The 22,313-nt window shown below is 43.2% G+C and overlaps 1 protein-coding gene across 11 annotated transcripts in view; it reads left to right on the forward strand.

Moving 5' to 3' along the window:
- DAB1 (DAB adaptor protein 1) overlaps positions 1 to 22,313 on the forward strand; it is a 1,161,086-nt gene that overhangs the window by 1,010,144 nt on the left and 128,629 nt on the right. For all 11 annotated transcript variants that reach the window (XM_073896666.1, XM_073896672.1, XM_073896674.1 and 8 more), the window contains one exon: positions 588 to 686. In XM_073896666.1, coding sequence (XP_073752767.1) covers positions 588 to 686 — 99 coding nt within the window. The remainder of the gene's footprint in view (positions 1 to 587; positions 687 to 22,313) is intronic.

Below are 22,313 nucleotides of genomic sequence, written 5' to 3' on the forward strand. Positions count from 1 at the left end.
ATATACAGTATGAAGCCCAGCAACATATTATTAATAAAAGGATCATATCACGTTTATCTTGGGGTCTTGAATTCTGAACCAGATATCTAGGCACAAAGGAGGCATTCTATAAATCTTGGGTGGTCGTGTGAATCAGTGTTCAGGTATCTATTTATACAGTGTTAGATATAATGGTAGGGTAACCATTACCCTAGAATATCAAGAAGAGGCAAGCATGTCAGGCAGGGAAGCATGGAAGGGGCAAAGAGAGAGCAGTGTGGATGATTGGTGGCATTGGTGGATGGTATCTGACATGCCTTTGGGACTGGAAGGAATCTTCAAATGAAAACACTCGAGGGGTGTCTGGGTGGCTCAGTCGTTAAGCGTCTGCCTTCGGCTAAGGTTGTGATCCCAGGGTCCTGGGATCAAGCCTCACATCGGGCTCCCTGCTCTGCGGGGAAGCCTGCTTCTCCCTCTCCTACTCCCCCTGCTTCTGTTCCCTCTCTCACTGTGTCTCTCTCTGTCAAGTAAATGAATGGAATCTTTAAAAAAAAAAAAAAGAAAGAAAGAAAACACTCGAGTAAAAACCATGTCCTTCCTTCCAACAGGGCGTTGTTGCTGGTGCGCGTTCCAAAGGAGAACACAAGCAGAAAATCTTTTTAACCATCTCCTTTGGAGGTATCAAAATCTTTGACGAGAAGACAGGGGTAAGTAAAAGAATCACATGGCATTGTGAAATTGAATCCATTGACAGATGTGCCCTTAAAAGCCTCTACTCTCTGGGCAGGAATATCAAACAAGCATAAAAACACATAAAGTGACTGACAAACTCGATCAACTGTGATCGTCCATCAAAGGCAGGCTCTTCCCTGACTTGGCCACTGTGTTTCTAACAGTGTGATTGTGATAAAAGTGTCACACAGGCCTAGGAATCTAACGGGAGATTGATGAGCTTTGAAGCGCAGTGGGTAATGGGACAGTTTAAGTTAAATTTCTTTGTGTGGTGGCAACTTTAATGACATGCATCCTAGAGGGAGACACATGAAAGTCTTTTGACTTGGTCCAAGCCTCCAGACTCTCCGGAGTTTACCCTGTGCCACTTTGCGATTACTGTAATCAAAAAGAATAGAGTTTTCAACCTTAAAAAATTCTGTCACTGCATGACCAGGAAATGTCAGGGCTGATGTGTTTGTTGAACCCACCAAGGAAGTGGTTTGTGTTTTCCTCAGCACCCCCAGCAGCAGTTAGCTCCAGCATTCATCCCTGGGGCTGTCCTGACATTGGTGGTCCTGTTTATTGATGATAAGGGAAAAACAGAAAAATGTTCTAGGCTCTGTTTAGTCCAGAGAGCAGGAGTCAAATGGATGTGTTTTTTTTTCCTTTTATTCATTCAGTGTTTTACAGCTTATAAAACACCTTTACATATATCACCTCCTTTGCACTTCCCAACTTAATTTTCAAGTGTTGTAGATGCCAGACTCAACCAGTCAAGATACCCAACCTTAGTCATTTTGCATTGTACTTTCTTCCCTTCGTTCTGACTCCTATTAGGATCCCATACAGGTAGGATGATAATTTAACAGTAAAAATAGGTTTTGAAGAAAAGGTATTTCTGAATAATTAGTAATAGGACAGGTATTTGTCTACCCAGATTCACAGCAGCTTTATTCACAGGAGCCAAAAGGTGGAAGCCACCCAAGCGTCCATTAGCGGATGTGCAGATACACAAAATTGGGTGCCCGCCTCCAATGGAATATTATTCTGCAGCAAAAAGGAAGGAAGTTCTGACACGTGCTACTACACAAAGGAAACTTGACGACATTATACAAAGTGAAATAAGCCAGTTATAAAAAGGCAAATTCTGTACGATTCCACTTCTGTGACCTATCGAGAGAAATGAAATTCAGAGAGACAGAAAGTGGAACGGTGGTGGTGAGGGCCTGCAGGGGCAGGGGGGTGTGTGATGAAGAGTGAGTGTTTAGTAAGTATGGAGTTACTGTTTGGGAAGAAGAAAATGGCGCTCGTGATGGATGGCTGGGGGGACTGCACAACGCTGTCCATACACTGCCACACCCCTGAACCAACTGTATGCCAAGAAATACTCAGAATGGTAAAATTTTAGTTACGTGAGGTTTACTGCCATAAAAAAGAACTAGTGATAATAATTTCCATTCATGGTGTACCTACTGTATACTACGTGCGTATTAATCACGTGACGTACATGATTCAGTTTTGCCCTCACAGCAGTCTTATGGGAAAATAACAACTTCATCAAGCACATAATATGTGCCAGGCATTGTTGTGAACCCTTTGCAAGAACCAACTCTGTTAATCCTCACGACAGCCCTGTGAGGTAGATGGCAGTATCCTCTCCATTTTATAGCTGGAGATACTGAGGAGAGAAACGTAGATGTAATTTATTGAAAGTAAGCGGTGGTTGGAGACAGGATTAGAATCCAGGTTGGTCTGGCTTGTGAGTCCTCTCACGTAAGCTTGCTGCCTGTTATTTCTCAGAATAAGTGACTTTGCAAAGGTTACCAGCAAGTAGGAGGCAAAACTGGGATTTGGCCTCCCGTTGGCCCGAATATGAGGGCAGTTGAGCTCTCTGTCATCGAGAAAGGTTGGCCTCCCTGGGGATGCCTTGGGAAAAGGGAGTTTAGAATGAGGGCGCAAGCACAGGGAATAAAGGAGCTTGAATGCAACAAGATTAAGAGCCTAATGAAAGTCTCCCCTGCCTTAATAAAAATACAGTTTCTGAAGCCAGGGAAGTTTTTCCTTCTCTTGGGTAGACTACTGTTTGGAGACTTGTGCTCAGTCTTGAACCTCACACTTGAAGAAGGACACAGGCAAATCAAAGAGTGTCCTGATGAGGGGGGCTATGACAATTGGAGGACTAGCAATTACGTTGAACCAAGACTTCTCAACACAGGTGTAGCCTCCTAGGCTCCTAGGTACACACAAGAGGCAAGGAGCTGTGGGCTTGTAGAACTGTTAGGATGTCATTGATCCCCTTACCATCTTTATTGGAGGGAACCAAGTAATGTGGACCAAGCCTAACCAAGAGATTTATATGCCCGAATACTACGTCATTATCTCTATTGTCTGCCTGCCACCACGACAGCTGATATAACCAAAGGGAAAGGAGTGAGGTAGAGTGTCAGATACTTTATCTTGTCCTGGGGCCATGTTTTTGGGCATTGCTGTTCCATTAGGTAGCTCACCATCAAATAAGCTGTGCCCAGATCATGAAAATCCCAATCAGTAAATTTTAACTCATAAGGAGAGAGAGTTTGTATTCTTGGCCTAGATCTAAATCCTCAGTCAAGGGTGGCTGACCTGGCCCAGAAGAAAGGTACCACCAAACTCTCTAATGCTATTTTTGATTCTTCAGCTGGACACAAAAAAGAACAACAGTAAAATCATTGTTTCAGCTCAAAACCATTTGACTTTGTGGAAAAAATGTCCGATCCCTGGTGGAGGATCAGGGAGAAGGCAGAGTGGGATGTTTTCTGTTTGGCTTATTTCACTCCAGTTACGTTTGATTCATATTAGGCCCCGGTAGCATCTGGCTTCTGCAACCTGAGCTTGTTAGTATGTCTCAACACAAGTCTACGGAAAGCTAGTAGAAGGGATTGAATGTTTTAAAGCGCAAAGCAGAGACAACAGAGAGCCGGACACCCCCTACTAATAGTGTTCATCTCTCCAAAGAGTTGTGTAGTAGCAGAAGGAGCTGACTTATTCTGTATGACCCAACAAATAGAACCAAGGTCGGGTAATAGAAGATTCTTTGAATCAGTGTCAGTTTATGAGGAGGAGGAATTTTCTACCAGTTAGATGGACCACCTTCTGTGCTAGCAAGTTCCCCATCACTTAGGAGTATTCAAGCAACAACCATATGAAGGGAAAATTGTGGAAGGGAGCCAAGTAGAGAATGAAGTATTGAACAAAGTCACATCGAAGTTGAATCCTGAGACTAGTTTTAAAATTCTGTTTCTTCCTTAAAGTCATCCCTGTTGACGTGATTTATCTTCAGACAAATGGAGGTTTTTCAAACTCCATTGGAGATTATGAGCAACAACAGTTTACTAAACCTTTGTTGTTGCCCAACAGGGGACCAACTGAATTGTGCCGGATAAGAGTTTAAGTGAAGTGTTTTGTCCTACATATCAACGAAATGGAAAACTGGGTTTTGTCATTTGGAATGACAAATTTTTGTTGTTTATCATATCTAAAGTATTCTCAAGCTTGACTGCATTTTTGTTCCAACCAGAAAAAGAAACATTTGCAGAACGTGACAATAGCTAGAATTTTAAAATCCAAAAGCTGTCAAAAATGTTTTGATCCCAATTAAAGAGACCCTTTGCAGCAATTTACACCTTGTCTTGAATTTCAAAGGGTTCTTGATCCCAATCCTTACATGAGTAAATTCTGTTTTATTATTAGCATGTTGCAGGGAATAAATCAATATTGAAAAGCTGTTCGTATTTTCAGAGAGCTAGGTATTGATAATGTGTCAAAGGGATCAGTGAGAATGCAGAAAATGTCATATATAAACTCATTGTTGTTGGTAATAGTAGGCGCTGTAGCAAATCAAGAGTAGATGTGGTTTCATATCAATGTTACTAAGTCCTCAAATCAGACCTGTGGGTACTAAGGCAGGAGTGAAGTCATCTTCATTTTGCAGATAAACTGAGATTTTGGGAGTGCCTTTGACTTGGCTGTAGACTCAGAACAAACCTTCCAATTTCAAATCTTCTGTCTTTCCAGGGAAACTCATTGACTTCTCTCTTGATTTACAGTTTTATTCCATAGAATTGCTATAATTTTATGCCATAAAAAAATCATAAATATTGCAGGACCCTGATAACAAGTCTGTTTCTCAAGACAGAGGGCAGTAGTCTGCATCAACTTTTCAAATATCTTGTTGCCATAATCACATGTAAATTTTGATTGTTCGTTTGGTTTAGCCAACTCTGATTTGGTACTACTATATGTACCATCTGAAGTGCATTACAATAATTCTGTGAAGTCGGTGCTATTGTTATCACCATTTTACAGTTGAGAAAACTGAAATCCAAATTAAGTCCCACAGTAAATTAAGTAGCAAGAGCTGAGATTCAACCCCAGGCAGTCTGACCCAGAAGCCGTGATGCTAGTAAGATAGCACTAATAATAACAAACCTGCCTCAGTCTGTTCGGGCTGCTATAACAAAAATACCATAAAGGAGGTGGCTTATAAATAACAAACACTTCTCTTTCACAGTTCTGGAGGTGAGGAGTCAGATATCATGGCCCCAGCAAATTCGTTGTCTGGGGGGAGAACCCACTTCCTCATAGCTGGTGCCTTTTTGTTGCTTTCTAGAGCCTCTGTTATCAAGACACTAATCCCATCCAAAAAGGGCTCCACTCTCATGATCTAATTCACTCCCAAAGGCCCCACCTCCTAATACCATCCCCTTAAGGTCTAGAATTTCAACATATGAATTTGGAAGGGGGAGGACATAAACATTCAGACCATAGTAATACCAAATTTTATAAATGATGTGCTTTTATATATAGTAGAGCAGATTCAGTATTCTCTCTGTTTTATTGTCACCATTATTCATTTTCATGCTGGTGACCTTTCCTGAGGGAAGGTACAAGGAATGGAGTTACCACTAGAACTGTCTTGTGGATGGAATGTTGCCTGTGTAACCAGTATGTGGTTAGGCAAGAGCAGATCGGATGCCTCTTCTGTGCCACGTGATGCTCCATTTCCTGGGGATTCAAAGATGAATGAGACGTGGTCTTGCCCCTGAGCTGTTCACAGTCTGGTTTCACCGGACTCACAAAGCAAGCTGACAGTTGCTAAGATCCAGGTGTGAATGGAGTTGTCAGGACTTAGGGGATCAAGACCAAGCTTTGGCTAGAATATTCAGGGAAGTTTTCACAGAAAAGGGCACGCTGACATGGCAGTGGAGGAGTGAGCTAGAGAGGACCAGATGAGCAAGTCAGGGAAGAAAAAATATTTCCAAATGCTTAGAGGTCTTAAAGAGAAAGATACGTGAGATACATGTATTCATTCTTTTCTGCAGAAACTATTTATTGAGCACTTCTATAAACACACAGATGAGCAAAGCCATATCTTTTTGTTCATCACTGTTGTCTATCTAGTTAGCACAATGACTCCCACATAGTAGGTGCTCAGTAACACTGCACAAAAAGTAAATTGACTTAGTGATTAAGAATCAGCAGATGTACACAGAATTAATAGGGCATAGCAGGGGAGAGGTGGAGAGCAACCCAGAATTGAATACTGTCTCTCGTCATAGAGGGCTAATGATGTTGTAAAGGCAGCCAGTCGTTGCACTTAAATCTCAGGGCTGATTTAATAATGTACTCTTTGGTGAAAACCAGATGTCACTTTACTTGTATCTCATCAAAAACAGGACTTCTTCCTTCGGTTTGAACTGGATGTTTTGAGTGGGGCTTGGGGAGAGCAATTCAGGAAGAGGAAGGAATGTGGGCCTGGGGAGGGAGATAGGGAAGAAGAGGAAGGGGCTGTAGAGCAGAGTGCTGGGACCTGGGAGTCTATGGGACATCCCTGTTATGTTGGGAGCCACTGAAACACTACACAGAATTTTCCCAAGACTACTTATGAACTAGCCTGTAAGCAGGACGGTATGGTTTCCAGCATGCTCTTGTGTGTCCTGTCTCACTGGCCACCCAGCAGTTCTGGAGGGTTTTATTGCTGCCTTTTACAGATGAGTCTACTAAAGGTACAGGAAGGATGAGTGGCTTGCCCAAGGCTATTATGTGTAGGAATTGAATTCAAATTCACATTTTATAGCGCCCGAGCTTGATTCTTCACTTCATTGATTCTTTCCCTATACTGGGTGTTTTGGAACTTTATGTCGGCATTAAGTGGTTACAGCTTTTGGGGAGAGGGTTCTAATGCAGGAATTTATTAGGGGTCAAGGATGCTAGACATTCTACAGAGTATAGGAGAGTCACACACAACAAAAGTGTTTCCTGTGCTATACGACTTTCAAATGTCTTACTAGACATTCATGTAGATAAAATCTATTTATAATGAACTGAATCTAAAACCTAACTCTGCATATAAGCAATGTGTATCGATAATACTGAGTTTTCCAGAAATGCAGCTGAACTATAAGAAAGGAGTACTTTGTTTCATTGGATCCCCATCAAGAGCTGTTCATCATTTTGGAAGACCATACCATGTGATGCTCTTCATATTTGAGTGACCAACATGGCACTGGTGTACCAGTTTCATGGTACTGTCATACTCACTATAACTCTACTCATTTGGCCTGTCCATAAAAATGTCAGATATAGGGAAAAGAGCATCTGCAAGGTTGGATTGAACACTTCTTAAACCCAAATTTATTCATTATAAGAACATGTAAACCTATAGCCATGTCCTTATGTTCTTCAGTTGTAGTTGTGACTAAGCGTTTATACGTAGACGTTCACATTTTTCATCCGAAATCATCTTTTATTTCTTTATGTTATAATCAGGACATTTTGGTGGGCTTGAACTTTATGTGTGTAGGTGGATTATATAATCATTTGCAGGCAATAAAGGAAGAATTACAAAATATTTGTTATAAGAAGGTGTTTGGTCAGAAAAGATTAAGAACCCCTGTCTAGACCAGGGCACCATTTTCATTGGTTCATTCATTCATTCATTCATTCATTCCACAAGTGCTTATTAAGTGAAAGGGGCATTTTACTTGGTGGATAGAGATGAACCAGCCTTTCCTTTGAGGAACTTAGGGTGTTGGAGGTAAGACAGGCATAAATAACTAAAAGCTCAAGACAAGAATAATTAATATAATAAGAGAAAGATGAAAATTATCACGAGAGTTTAAAAGAAAAAATGACTTCTTCCATCTGAAAAAATATGGAATGATTTAGGAAGAAAGGGCAAAATCTTGAAAAATGGACAAGACTTGACATTGGGGGTATTAGAAGACCAGTGTCCAGGCAAAGGGAATTATAGGGAGTGCTTCCTAAGCCTGTGTAGCAGGAAAGTCATGAAGGAAGGCAGGCGTCTATTCTTCTGGATCTAAGGGTGGGTAATTGCTGTCAGTGAAAGAGAAAACTGAGAAGGTAGGCAGGGGCCAGACTGTAAGGCCTAGAATGTCAGACCAAAGGATTCTGGTTGGACCATGCACATTATAGCTCAGATACTATTCAGTGTACAGAGAAGTAGGTACAGGGATTATAAGGCCACACTTAGTTCTTAAGATGCCTTTGTGCAAATCAGGAACGGGTCCCTTTCTTTAAGACTCATTGCCATTTACTGGGAAATTAATTGCAATAGTATATATATTTTTGATGACTGTAGTGTGTCTCATTCCCCTGGAAGCTGTGCAGTACACATCCTCCCCAACTGGATGTGGCAGATCTGGGAGTATCATCAATGGATGAGAATGCTGGGGCAACCACATCTTGCCATTTGCTGTGCAAACCACGCAGTGCCCAGCTTTTGCGATGTTCTCAAGGCAGCCCCTTCACTCTGAATGTCCTCCGCCCTGTTTCAGACAGTAAATACCTCATTTTTCAGGGGCTCGTAATGTCCACAGTAATACCAACAGCAGTACAACACACTTAAATTTATCAAGACCTTTCTCTGGGCGAAGTGCGTCCTTCAGCCAGGTGCTTTACTTGCTTTACCAGTTTCCTCCTGCATGCAGGATTCCTGTCAACTCTGTCGGAATCCACAGCCCACACTCCTCGTCAGTCTGATAAAGGCACCAGAGAGTGGATGGAGTGGAAGGAACACGGATTCGAGATCCAGACCATCTTGGATCTACTCTTGACCAGTTGTGTGATCGTAAAGCAATTTTTCTCAATGAACTTGTTCCTCTTTTACTCATCTGTAAGATGGGAATAATAAAAATACCTATGTCTTAGGGTTGGTGCAAGATTAAATGAGGATTTACTTTAATCCCTTAAGACTTAGAATAGTGCCTGGTATATACAAAGCTCTAGATGTTAAATAATATTATATTGTTTCCTATGTTGTCCCTTCTTTGGTACACACCTTCTTATGTCCTCTTAGCAGAATGAAGAAATCCTTTTATAATGCTCCTACAGCCTCCTCTGCACTCCTTTATCACAGCAGACCATCATGCTCCCATCAGAAGACACACTCCATGAGGTGCCTGTCTGCAGGGTCTCACATAGGCCCTGGCATGTGACAGAAATGCTAGTTGGACACTAAGGGAAGGAGGGAAGGCAGTCAGGGAGGGGTAGAACAAAAGAGAAGGAAGGAAGTTAGCAGAAAATAACGAATACGTCAACTTATAACGAAATGCTAATCATCTGGGCCAGGTCTCGGAGCCAGAGATGCTCATTTTGCCATGCAGGCAGTAAGTCCGGGAGAGAACAGTGTAGCCGATTCAGAGTTAACCCAGTCCTAGGATGTCCTGGATGGAAGGTGCCTTGTGCAGCGACTAACCTACTCATTTGTAAGTGAAGAAACCTAGAACCTTAAAGAGAAGCGATGCCTGACCTCTCCCAGCAAATCACATGCAAGGCGCCCAGGATTGAACACCCCTTGGGGCTCCCCAGAGTCACTCTCTGATGCTCACAAAACAGAAAATAGGAAATGTCCTCCTCCCTCCGCTTCCTTATTTTGCCTTTCTCTCCTCTCACGGTCTGTTCTCTCTATACCACGTCCACGCTCTCTGCCCCCTCGCTTCAGCGGTCAGGCTCCCGATGCCTGACAGCAGCCCCAGCTCCATTTTCATATCAAAGAGACTGAACATCTGAGGGGGAAAAATTGGGTCTCTGTATGTTTAGCGTCTTGTTGGATGATATTGGATTTTAATTTATCACAATAAAGAATCAATTCGTATTTCAAAACCAACATATTTTTAGAAATTGGTTCTCTCAGGAAGCTGCCTCTGGAAGATCATTTGGACAGGGTGTAATTCATGATGGGGAGGGAGGAGGATGTCCCTATTACCCTGGAAAGTGAGACCGTGAATGTTTTCAAGCAGATCTGGTAAATTCAGAAATGTAGTATCTTTCCCTTAATGAATCATTTTTATCAATTTTGGTCTTTAAGGAAGTAAAGAGGTAGCATTTTCTTTGCTAGCTGCTTTGACATGCTTGGTCTCTTTTCTCTCAATCCCCTAAGGACTCAACTAAGGAAGTAGGATTACTCACATTAAACAGATGAGGAAACTGATACCCAGAGAAGTGAGGGCACTTGCACAAGGCCAAATATCCGACCTTGTGCAGAGCTGGGAACTGCCCCCTGCATGGCACGGTGGCCAAGCCCATGTTCTTTCCAGTTCCTCTTGGTGGTATCTCTCCCCTTCGAGGGTAAAGTGGCTGTTCTTTGCTCTCCAGTGGGGAAATCAAACTGTGTTTCGGGTTGTCATCGTGCAGACTGGCCCTGTGACTGAAGGCTTATCAGCTGCACTTCAGGCTTCTCAAGGGGTGTGTGAGCCGCTGGTCTCAAAGCTGCAGAGCCTAAATATGCAGGCTGACCTTGGATATGGCTCATCTGCTTGCTCCCTGGGACCCCGTTTCGTCAGCTGAATAGTCATTCCACAGATTTTTTTTTTTTAATTAAAGGTCTAGATAGTAAAGATGGTGGGCCGGTATGGGCTCTGGCAACTATTTCATTTTGCCATTGTACTGTGAAAACCACCTCACACGGTATGTAAATGAGTTTGGCTGAGTTCTAATAAAACTTTATTTGTCAAAATAAGTGTCTAGTTCATGAGCCATACTTTGCTGGCTCTGTTCTGGATGATTATTAAGGGGTATTCTCACTTTCTCCTTCTGGTGCTCTGATGAGCCCAGTGGGAGAGCAGGTTGAGCACCAGCTGAAGATCTCCAGTTCTTCCTCTCTTGGCCCTTTGTTTACTGCTCATTCGTGGCTGACTCGGGATGGATGCAGAAGTGGTTTTTGTTTTTTGTTTTATACACTTTGAAGATGAATATTCAGCTCTGAGAATTGTGTTCCTTATTGCTACCATTTGTTGAGCACTAATTGCCAGACACTGTGCGAAGTGCTTCCCATATATTTTTCTCATTGAATTCTTGCTGTCCATCTGTTAGTTATAGAGTATTATCTACACTTTACAGATGAGGTGACGAGGATTCGGGGAGGTTAGGTCACTTCACCAGGACTGCTTTTAAGTTTTTGCCCATTTCTTCATTCAGCCACTATTCATTGAGTACCTACTATGTGCCAAGGAGTATTCTTAGGGATGTGCATACGTGGGTGAATGAAAGGAAGATCCCTACCTCGTAGAGTTTACCTTCTAACGTGGGGAGACAGAAAACAGTAGACACACATAAATCCTATACTCTGTTAGAGGGTAGTCAGTGCTATGGAAAAGGAAAAAGTAAAGCAAGGTCAGGACATTTCTCCACTGTACTTTCTTTGTCCTTGCAGAGGGGCCTGTGACATATGTACATTGTAAATCACAAATATGAACGTGCTCTGGGAGCTTCCTGTAGTTTTAAGGGTCAGCTGAGTAATGGAGAAAGACACTTCTGGAAATTCTCATGCAAATTCCAGAGGCCGTTAGACTTGATAAATCAGAGCTGTCCGTTTGGGTGTTTCCACTTTTATTTAGATGGCTGATGGCTTTCTGTGGGGTCTGCTGTTGATTTTCTCGCACGTTGATTTTAAATTTTAATTTCAAACACATTTCCGTGACTCTGCCATGGTTATTTAATAGTTACTTCTACTTTTACAAGGACACTTCTTACCAGAGCCTTTTGTATTAAAATGGTGATACTACCAGTAGGCGCAGCACTGATATGATGGTTCTTTTGTCCTCGGCGGCGGCCTGATGTGGAGTAGCACTGATAGTTCTGGGTACAGTAAAGGAATGTGTGTCCCAGAAAGTGAGAGATTGGGTCAAGGTGAGAGCCCGGTCAAATCCCCTCTCGGGGGAAAGGTGCTGGGGAGAACGTGTGGGCTAGATGACCAGTGGCACCGAAGGAACTCGGGCTCTGCGGGAGGCCTGGATTTGGATGGTTGCTCGGTTAGAGAAGCGCAGGTTGAATTGTAACCACAGAATCAACAGCAGCAACAATGGTGATCCAAAGAAGGCTAACACTGTTGTTCCGGATGTTATTGTAGGTGCTTTATATACAATCTCACTTCATACCTTTATAAAGCAGGGACTCTCTTAGTAGCTCAGTGTTCTCTTTTGGAGTCTGAAAGTAGTTATTAACTAGCCACTCTTGGTAGCCACCCTGCAAAATGGAGTTATTACCTCTTGTTTGTAAAAGGTGACACAGAGGTTCAGAAAGGTACAGCGTGTTGCCACGGTGTCTCTCTCAGATAGTAAAAGGTGCCGTGTGCAACATGTTATGTAATACCACCCTAGGTTGTTGGCCAAACTAAGGAAACTGGTGTGTGAGTGGGAACGGTCTCCCATGGATGGCTAGCTGATACCTGGAACAAAACGCTTCAATGTTCAATGATGTGTGTGTGTGTGTGTGTGTGTGTGTGTGTGTGTGTGTAGCATTAATGAGGTACATCTAATGTCCTCACATTTTTGTATTTTATGGTCACTATTTTCTTGTACCTTTTCCTACTTTTCTATGGACTAGGAGCAACCATGCTAAGCTGGGAAGGCCTTTGCGTTCCCTGATTACTTGCAGGTATGAGAAGTGGGGAGAATTTTAAATGAAGAAACAAACAAAAATGCTAAGCTGTGAGTCATTTGAAGCCAGGGCCCATGATTTGGCCATTCTTGTATCTCCTACCTCGTGGCACATAGTAAGCTCCCAGTAGATATTTACAGAATTGCACTAAATTCCCCATTGTTAAGTCAGACAGCCTGTGATTTACCTGCTTGTCTAGCTGTGTCCGTCTAAAACTGTTGGCCATTGTGGGTGGCCTCTAAATTCTATCAACAGTTATCTAGCTGAGACAGAAAATGAGAGCCCCGTCCGCTCTGGTGGTGGGCATCAATGATAGAACACATTTCACTCAAGCCATGTCTGTCCTTCCTAGGGCTCCTCGAATTTCTAGATGAATAGGAGGTTACATAAAAAGTAGCATGTAAGGTATTAAATCTCACCTTCTGACCTTAACGCATAGGTGCCTTGTTTCCCTGCGTTTTTCTTTCTCTTTCCCCTGATCTAATATACCTTTATCTTGCTCATTCCTGTTCTACAGTGGTCATATGCATGTAAATAAGTCACCTTTGTTCTACTGCCATATACATTTTCCAAGGACATTATCAAGTACCAACACTGTAGAAGATACAAAGTATAACCTGCTATAAAAGAAGTAAAATACACCTGGGGGGAAGGAAAGGAACAAACATTTATTGAGCACCTACTGTCCGTCTAGCCCTCTACTAATATTATAATACAGGTTCCTGGAGGACAGTGACTCTTGCCTTCTTCTACCCATCCTATGTCCTGCCAGAGCAGGGAGGCCTCCCCAAGGGAGGCAGTCCCTTCAAGGACCTGTGGGGTCTGCACCTCAGAACTTTGATGCCAGGCACCCTGGGTCTTGGAGCACATGCGAGTGCATTTTGCTCAAAGGATGAGAGAGAGAAGGTTAGCCTAGCAGAGGTGGGAGGGGATGAGGGAGTGCTGTGAGGGAATCTACTGTGCTGGGTGATTTACACCCACTGTCTCGTCCTTCCTCACATTCACGCCATGTTACTAACCCCATTCTGCTGGCTGCAGCCGTGAACACTGGGGGCGGGGAAGGACACAGGTGCTCTAGACACTGAGGACAGAGGCCGGTGACTTCACAGATGTGACATGAGTCTGAGGCCTCACGGTCTGTCTGATTGACCCCACATCAGACCTGGCATGCAGCCGTTTCTGCTGTAGGCAGCTCCGGCACTCTGGCTCCAGCCCAATGTCCTGGGATCCCGCCGGCGCTCAGCCTGCTCCGGCTGCCTCAGTAACATAGCTCAGGGATTCACCTGCCAGAACGGATTTAACTTTCTTAGACTATTTGGAAAATCAGGAGGTTGCAGATCTGCAAGAAATTACCAGGGAGGCATGACCTCGATATTTAAATACAAAATGCCTGCACCTCCGGAGACGGAGGTCTGAGTTTTTCATGATGTCTAAGAGATGCACAGACTATTTTGGAATGATATATTTAAAACAATTTGAAGCTAAAGATGGCACTGGCAATTGTCTACACTCAAGACACACACAGCCGCACCTGGGGAGGGAAGGTACTTCATGTTCTCCGTAAATGGGTCCCAGGAGAGTGTCTGAGACTCGGAGATGCATCACCTGGTGACCGTACAGTCTGATACATTTCACCCACGTGCACGGATGCACAAAGTCAGGCCCGATAGTTGGCAGGGCCTGATCCTTACTTGCATCTAACGCTTCTTCTACTTATAAAAACAGCATATATTTATTGTAGAAAATTTACAAAACATAGAAAAGCTGCAGAGAAGAAAATAGAAATTATCTGAAGCGCCACCACTTAGAAACAAACCCAGGCAAGATTTTGGTGTCTGTACCGCCAGTCTTCTTTATGCAAATACGACTTTTTTTTTTCCAAAACCAAAATTATCCTGTACATGCTGCTTTTTTGTAACCTCCTTTCTACATCTTCTCTATTTCTCTAACATTCTCAGTCACTGGAAAGCATTCTAGCATATGTGTACAACATAATTTAATAATCAACATCTTGTTAGTATCCGCATCTTTGGGTTTGTCTTTTTATGTACATCTGCGATGATTTCATTTAGTTTAATATCAGAATCACAGGTTCAACATGTATGTATATTTTTAAAGCTTTGATTTTTTTTTTTGGTCAAATTATGTTCTAGAAAGTTGTACTACCAGATGTACAAATACTGTTTCACTACATGTTTTGAGCATGTTATCATTTATTTTATTTTTTTTAAGTTTTTGAAATCTATTTGACAGAGAAGGAGAGCACGAGCAGGGGACAGAGGTAGAGGGAGAAGCAGGCTTCCCACTGAGCAGGGAGCCCGACGCGGGGCTGGATCCCAGGACCCTGGGATCATGACCTCTGAGCAGAAAGCAGATGCTTAACCGACTGAGCTACCCAGGCGCCCATTTATTTTAAAGTAGAAATTTTTAAGCTTTTTGATATTAAACTTGAGATGTAATACCTCTGTCTTGATTTCATTACCCATTCAGAATAGTCATCCTAGGGCAGCCGTGTAATTGCAGAGACTATTTTATACTAATGAGACTAATGGTCCTTTGGCTTTACCAGCAGATTTGAATGATGCCAAAAGGCCTTGAGAGTTGGCTCAAATTGGATTTCTTATGGGGTTGGCTTATTAATTCTCAAGCTGTTAACTATCTGGACCACAATTATGCCCTTGGTCCTACACTTTCTCTAGCCTATGTGAGGGCAATATTATCGATTCCCCGTGTATGCATAAATGTCACCAAAAGTAGAAAACTTGAGAGTCTTCACAATTATAATTTAAGATTTCTGATCTTTGACTTTCAAGCAGAATAAAATATATGTATATATTCATCCCTACCCATAAAGCTCTCCAGCCTTGGGCAAGTCATGTCACCACTCTGAGCCTAAGTGTCCTCCATCCTGAGATGGAGATGGGGATGACTTTGGCTTTCTTCAGAAGTCTGTTGCAATAATTCAGGGAAGGTGAATGCATGTTAAAGCTCTTTACAATTGAGTACTCCTTGATGACATGCATTATTTTTGTTCCAAGAGAGGAATAAAGTTGGCATTCAGCAAATGTTTATGACTGAATAAACTTCTTTAGTGTTCTTCATTCTAATAATTTGTATAATTTATGGAGAACAGGTTTATGGAGCTAAGGAATGCAGCCTAGGTCTGTCCAAAATCAGAATTAGTGGGATCTGAAATAATGAGATATTTCCTTCGGCTTCCTTCAGGATGGCTCCAGTACCCCCATGGCACTCATCAGTTTGGTTTCCTGCCCACAGTGCTTATATTCCTGCCATTCAGATAAGGTCTTCTAGAGAACTGAATGTGCCTTATACCTCTTGGGGCCATTTCTCTAGCCTCAGAGAACTTTCTGCACAAATCTGCCTTTGCTTTTATCTCTTTTTATGGAACGATGTGAATATCATTGGGAGAGTTAAAGTCAACCATTCCATCGTGTATAAAATTCCATCCTTAAAAACCAGAGAGTTTCCATCAACACCTTGGAGGAGTCCTTTGTTTTTCTTTTCCTGATATCCTCATCTCTAAAAATTAAATTCTTCTATCAAACATTTACCACACATGCGCTGTGTCCCAGGCACTGGGATACCAAGATGGATCAGAGAAACCCCCTTCCTCCACAGGACTCATAATCTAGCAGCCGAGGAAACAACCAGTTACATGACAGGGTGATAAGGTCACGGTGTGGTCGCCTCACTTCACGTTCGTACATGTGTTCGTACATATTAATGCCCTGAAAAAGAAAGCAAACAGTATCATTCTACTTAAGCGAGCAGATGGTATTTAATCGATCCATACTGGGAATGTTGGTGAAATAGAGATATAATATAGAGATACTGAGCAGAGACCAGCATCACAGAAGCGATCATTGGTGGGGAGTAAACCCTGCTCAACCTGGTATCCTGCTGACTCCCCCAACCAAAGGGGGAACCACTGTCCTTTCATACTGCGCCTGTCTTTCTTGGCCTTTGCATGAAGTGTGTTTTGGTTTTATTGTGTTTTTCTGCCTAGAACTTTCTTCCTCTGCCTCCCCTCAACCCACTCACTGTTTGCTCCTTCCTTTATTGGGCTGACTCTAGTTTATCCTGTAGGCGTCTCCTCCACTCAGGTGCCTTTTCTTCAGAAATGTCTCCATAACCTACCAACTAGGCTGGATAGCATTTGTCTGTACTTTCAGGCATCAGCCACTGGTAATAATTACTAAAATGTGTTTTACAAAAGGTAGAAAAAGCCCAAGTGTCCATCGATGAATGAATGGTAAAAAAAAAAAATATGTCCTATCCATACAGTGGCATGTTATTCAGTCTTAAAAAGGGAAGGAGATTCTGACACAAGCTATGAAGTAGATGAACCTTGAAGATAATATGCCAAGTGAAATAAGCCAGTCACAAAAGGACAAATACTATATAATTCCTCTTATATGAGGTTCCTAGGGTAGTCACATTCATAGAGCAAATAGCACGGTGGTTGTCAGGGGCTGGGATGGGGGGTGGGGAGCTCATGTCAGTAAGTACAGAGTTTCAGGGCACCTGGTGGCTCAGTCAGTTAAGCGTCTGCCTTCGGCGCAGGTCATGATCCCGGGGTCTTGGAATTGAGCCCCACATCAGGCTTCCTGCTCAACGGGGAGCCTTCTTCTCCCTCTCCCTCTACCCCTCCCCCTGCTCATGCTCTCTCAAATAAATAAATGAAATCTTAAAAAAAATTAAGTGCAGAGTTTCAGTTGGGGACGATGAAAAATTACAACAGTATAAATGTCCTTAATGCCACTGACCAGTACACTTAAAAATGGGTTCAAATGGTAATTTTTATGTTACGTATTTTTTATCACAATAAAAAAATACGTTATAATTGAGTGTGTTGTGACAGTATGTATGCTTTCCGATACCTTATGCTCCCTTGATAGCAGAGGCCATGGTTTTCATCATTGTGTTCTCAGTACTAAGCGCACACCTCGTAGATCGTAGGTACTCACTTAAAAAAAAGTTGAATGGGGGCGCCTGAGTGGCTCAGTTGATTGAGCATCTGAGTCTTGGTTTCTCCTCAGGTCATGGTCTCAGGGTCATGAGATGGAGTCCTGCATGGGGCTCCGTGCTCAATGGAGAGTCTGCTTCTCTCCCTCTACCCCCTCCCTGCTCGTGCTCTGTCAAGTAAGTAAATCTTTTTTAAAAAATTGAATGAATAAATGTAGAAGTTGTCTATTATTATCGTATCAGACTAACATACCCTAATCATATAGATAGGAAAACTCAGAGGGAGTGCTGACCTTACTTGGACCACACAGCTCAAGCTGTAGCCTCCACGTCAGGACTGAGACCCAGATGCTGTCGACCCCAGTCCAAAACCATCCTTCCCTTCGTGCCGGCCTTTATTTGCCCTCGGTGTCTACACACAGTCGATAGGACCAGAGAATGTAGATACAGACACATGAACCTGCAATGCCATGTCTTTGATCAGAAATGATTGTGGAAGGCTGAAAACAGGGTAGAAGAGGAAGAGGAGACAGAGAGCCTCCAGAAGACTTCCCCGGGATACAGGCACTTTTCATTTGCCTTTTACTTTTTTCAGTCTCTTGCCATGTAGCCAGAAGAACTGGAATGGGAAGACTGAGCTCTCGGTTGTTTCCCAAGGGCCGTACCAGAATCCCAGTTTCTTCGGTAATTTAGCCTGGAAGGGAATTTTGCTAGCGGGAACATCCCATACGGTTGGGATGGACAAGATGATTTAATGGGCCCCTTCCTGCCCTAATTGCTAATCTTCCTTGTGGGAAACCCTTTCTTGGGCTGCATTAAAGACTCCATTAATTTGTTTATATATAAATTCAAGCTACTTCAGTTCTGTCACACTTCTAAGAGGCTCCCCTTCAAGAGTCCCTGGCTTGTACCAACCTTTAGGATTTACTGATAAGAAAGATGCATTATACATTTTATTACCTTGTCTATGGAGAACATGTAACAACTATAAAGTACATTCATGTATAGTATGAATAACTGTCAGGGTAATTGATAAAGTAGTCTGTAATAAAGGTAGCCAGGATAGATGCTGAGGTCTCTTAAGTGCTCAAGAGGAGTGGGGAGAGGCACTAAATAAATCCAGTCTTTCAGAAACTGCTAGCATTAAAAATAATAATAATAATAATAACCAACCAGAATCCTTAGGCCTGCGTTTCACTTTCAAGTGTAATTATTTTACGTTGCAGTTCATATCTGCTGACACATTGGAATCAACCCAAATAAAGGAATGTCATAAATCTTGCATTGTTTGGATTAAGCACGTGTTGGCCCACATGTTGGCGCTGGAAGAGGTCTAGGAGGAGGCTGCCCCGGTGTGTAAATGGTTTAAGAGAATCAGAAGGCTGGGAAGGACGTTGATCCGGTTAAGACAATTGATCCACCAGCAGCCACCCAGCCTGCATAGAGCATTCAAAGAAACGAGAAGCTCAGTATGTCATCCTTGTTGGATACGTTGTAGCTGGCCATTACGATAGTAACAGTGATACCCGCAGCTGACCTGTCAGTTACTGGGCTTCTCCTTTCTGCCAGCTCCCTATGTGTAATAGCTATTATCTTTGAAACCAGACTACGTGGAAGGTATTTCCAGCTGTGTCCTCTAGGCCGTGCCATTTAACTTCTCTAGAAGTTGTTCTAGGTTATTCATTTGGAAATGGAAGTAATGACTATCACGTTCACAACCCTCACGGGGGTGTTGAGAGGATTAAATGAGGTAATGCACGCAAGGTGCCTAGAACAGTGCCTGTCACACGGGACGTGCTCCAAAGCGTGAGCTGACCTTAGCATTTTCACCTGACAGATGAAGAATCCAGTCACATAGAGATGAAGAAGCTTGCCCAAGGTGACGGATGGAAGAGTTGAACCTGGGTCTTTTTCATTCCAGAGTCTAAATTCAATCTACACTTGCTGCCTATCTGCTACATGGTTTCCATGTTAACATCACACATTCGTCCTTGTTCTGACTTTTGAGTCTAGAAGGAGGGAGCTTTGTCTTTTCTACAGCCCTGCTCGTCTCAAAGCCTGTCGAAAGCCGAGGGAGGGAATGGTGCAACCTTCCTTGGTAGAATCTTCCACCTTCACCTGGGATCTGTTAGTACCTGAGTACATGTTGTGTCTTGTCCAAATGTGAATTAATGTGGCCCCTTTGGACTTCCATTCTTTTTTGCAGTATGATCTCTGTACCTCCCCCACCCTTAAATATCTCCTGGTATTTTTATAGTAGCTCCACACTCCTACTAGAGAGTCTGCTTGATGACTAACCATTGTTGATCTCAGCCATGGCCATAGATTTTTCTTCTACAGCCATTTTGCAATTAGACTGGACTCATTAGCTGGGAAAAAAATGCTAGATAAGGAGTCAGATCCAGGATAGAGGCCTTTACCTCTATGCCTATATGCCTTTACTTCTGTGTCTTGGATCACAAGATAAATGCCATCTTTTTCTCTGACTGGCTGAGTATTTCCCCCATTGTGCCAGGCTGTCTCCTCAGCCTACATTTCGGATCCACCAGACCAGCAGAGCTGCAGGTCCCAGAGTGATACACTGAGAACATGGCAGGACTGACCTCTCATCCCCCTTTCCCTAAGCCATCTTGAGAGTCCTGCCGTCTTCGTGAGGCTTTTGTCACTAGCGCTGGAAGGGAAGCGAACTTCAACACTGGAGACAGAGCTTCAGTGTGAAGACACAAATAAAACAGCTTAGAAACAGACCCAGGGCTTGGAACCAGTGAAGAGTTGGCGGGGGGGGGGGGCGGGAATACAGGTTCGGTGCTGGTTCCACCTGTGAGCTGCATGGCCTTGGCAGATGATACAAAGGCTCTGGAGCTCAGTGTTCTTAATTTGTAAATACTATATCCTGTGCCGCACAGAGGATTTGAATTAGACTGTGCATGTCAGAAGTGCCTTGGAAACTGCAGCAGGCCCTGTAAATTATTAATAGCTGCACAGGTGGAAAGAGAGCGGCCCAAGGGACCACAGGTATAAATTTCTGGTGCAGCTCTGCAACTGACCAGCCACATGATCTTGGGCCCAGACCCTCTCTGAGCCTCAATTTTTTTTTATCTCTGAAATTGGCATAATCATCTTAAGACTCCACCCCTGTTTCCCACAGTGGTTCTCAGGCCTCAGTATGATGTCCGTAAAAGTGCTTGTTTAAAAATGGAACTCTGCGCACTCTGCCAGTGTTGGCCACCATCTTTATGACAGGGATGGCCAAGCAGAGGAGTATCTCATCTTTGTCCCTGCAAGTCCAAAGGGCACCTTTGTAGATGCAGCACATTTTCCCAGGGAGAAACTCTTACTTTTCACTGCACAATTTCCAGCTATCTCAGCCACATGGGTCTTCTTACCTATTCCGTTCCTTAATTGGAGAGGGAGAATAGAGAGGAAGCAGAAGTCAAAGCCAGGAATCACTGGGCTTTTTCCGCACAGGTACGGATTACAAGAACTGTGGCTGTCTTTACCTCTCATTTTCCTGTCTGCTGGACAACGTTTGCACAGGGCTGGGATGAAGTAACTAAGATCTCTATTCAGGATAAATGCTAGTTCTGCTTTGTACCGAAAGATATATGCCAGGACATAAAAAGAATTCTCTTCATGGTGTGCCTGTTAATTCATAGCAGTCATACAGAGCTGTAAAAAGCCACCTAATTACTTCTTCTTGCTGTATATTTCAGATTACAGGTATCTTAGTCGATTCAAGGCAAGTCTGGTATTAAAGGCACCGGGCTGTAATTTTTTTTTTTTTAACCCGCCTTTGTAACCATCACTTGGGTCTGTGGGAGAGAATATTGGCCCCAGAAACCATTTTCATCCTTGGGCTCCCTTTATCCTTGTGTGAGTGGGTGAGACACCGAGGTGTCCCCTCTGCTTCTAGTGGCATCCCTTCGGCCACTTGTAAAATGAGGGCAATTCCTGGAATAGCTTCTAGAGCAGCATGTCATTCATGTCGGCAGTGTGACTGAAGGACCCTGTGAGGGTCCCGGCCTGTGTTCTGAGCTATGTACAAGTGGCCAGCACTCCCAGGTGAGACCGTGTCCCTGAACAGCTCTTGAACCTAGTCTGCTGAGCCGTGGAAACAGTAGTTGCACATGTCCTTGGCATGTTCGTGATACATTAGATCATGGACAGAATGAGGGGGAAAGAGCTAGAATCCCCATGGAACAGCTGAGCTCTGGAGGCAGGAACTGCTGTTTCTATGCCACCTTTTTCCTCCTGAACAAAGCTCCCCATGGCCTATCAAGGTACCCTCCTTTGCTTGATAATCAAGCTCTTTTTTTAAAAATTTTTTATTGTTAATCACCATACAGTACATCATTAGTTTTTGATGTAGTGTTCCATGATTCACCGTTTGCGTATAAAACCCAGTGCTCCGTGCAGTACGTGCCCTCTTAATACCCATCACCAGGCTAACCCATCCCCCCACCCCCCTCCCCTCTAGAACCCTCAGCTTGTTTCTCAGAGTCCATCGTCTCTCCTGCTTCGTCTCCCCCTCCGATTTCCCCCCCTTCATTCTTCCCCTCCTGCTGTCTTCTTCTTCTTTTCTTTTTTTTTTCTTAACATATATTGCATTATTTGTTTCAGAGGTACAGATCTGTGATTCAACAGTCTTACACAATTCACAGCGCTCACCATAGCACATACCCTCCCCAATGTCTATC

The sequence above is a fragment of the Callorhinus ursinus genome, unplaced genomic scaffold, assembly GCF_003265705.2.
Source record: "Callorhinus ursinus isolate GAN/ISIS: 27379988/994484 unplaced genomic scaffold, GSC_fseal_2.0 scaffold9, whole genome shotgun sequence".
In the NCBI taxonomy this organism is placed as follows: Eukaryota; Metazoa; Chordata; class Mammalia; order Carnivora; family Otariidae; genus Callorhinus; species Callorhinus ursinus.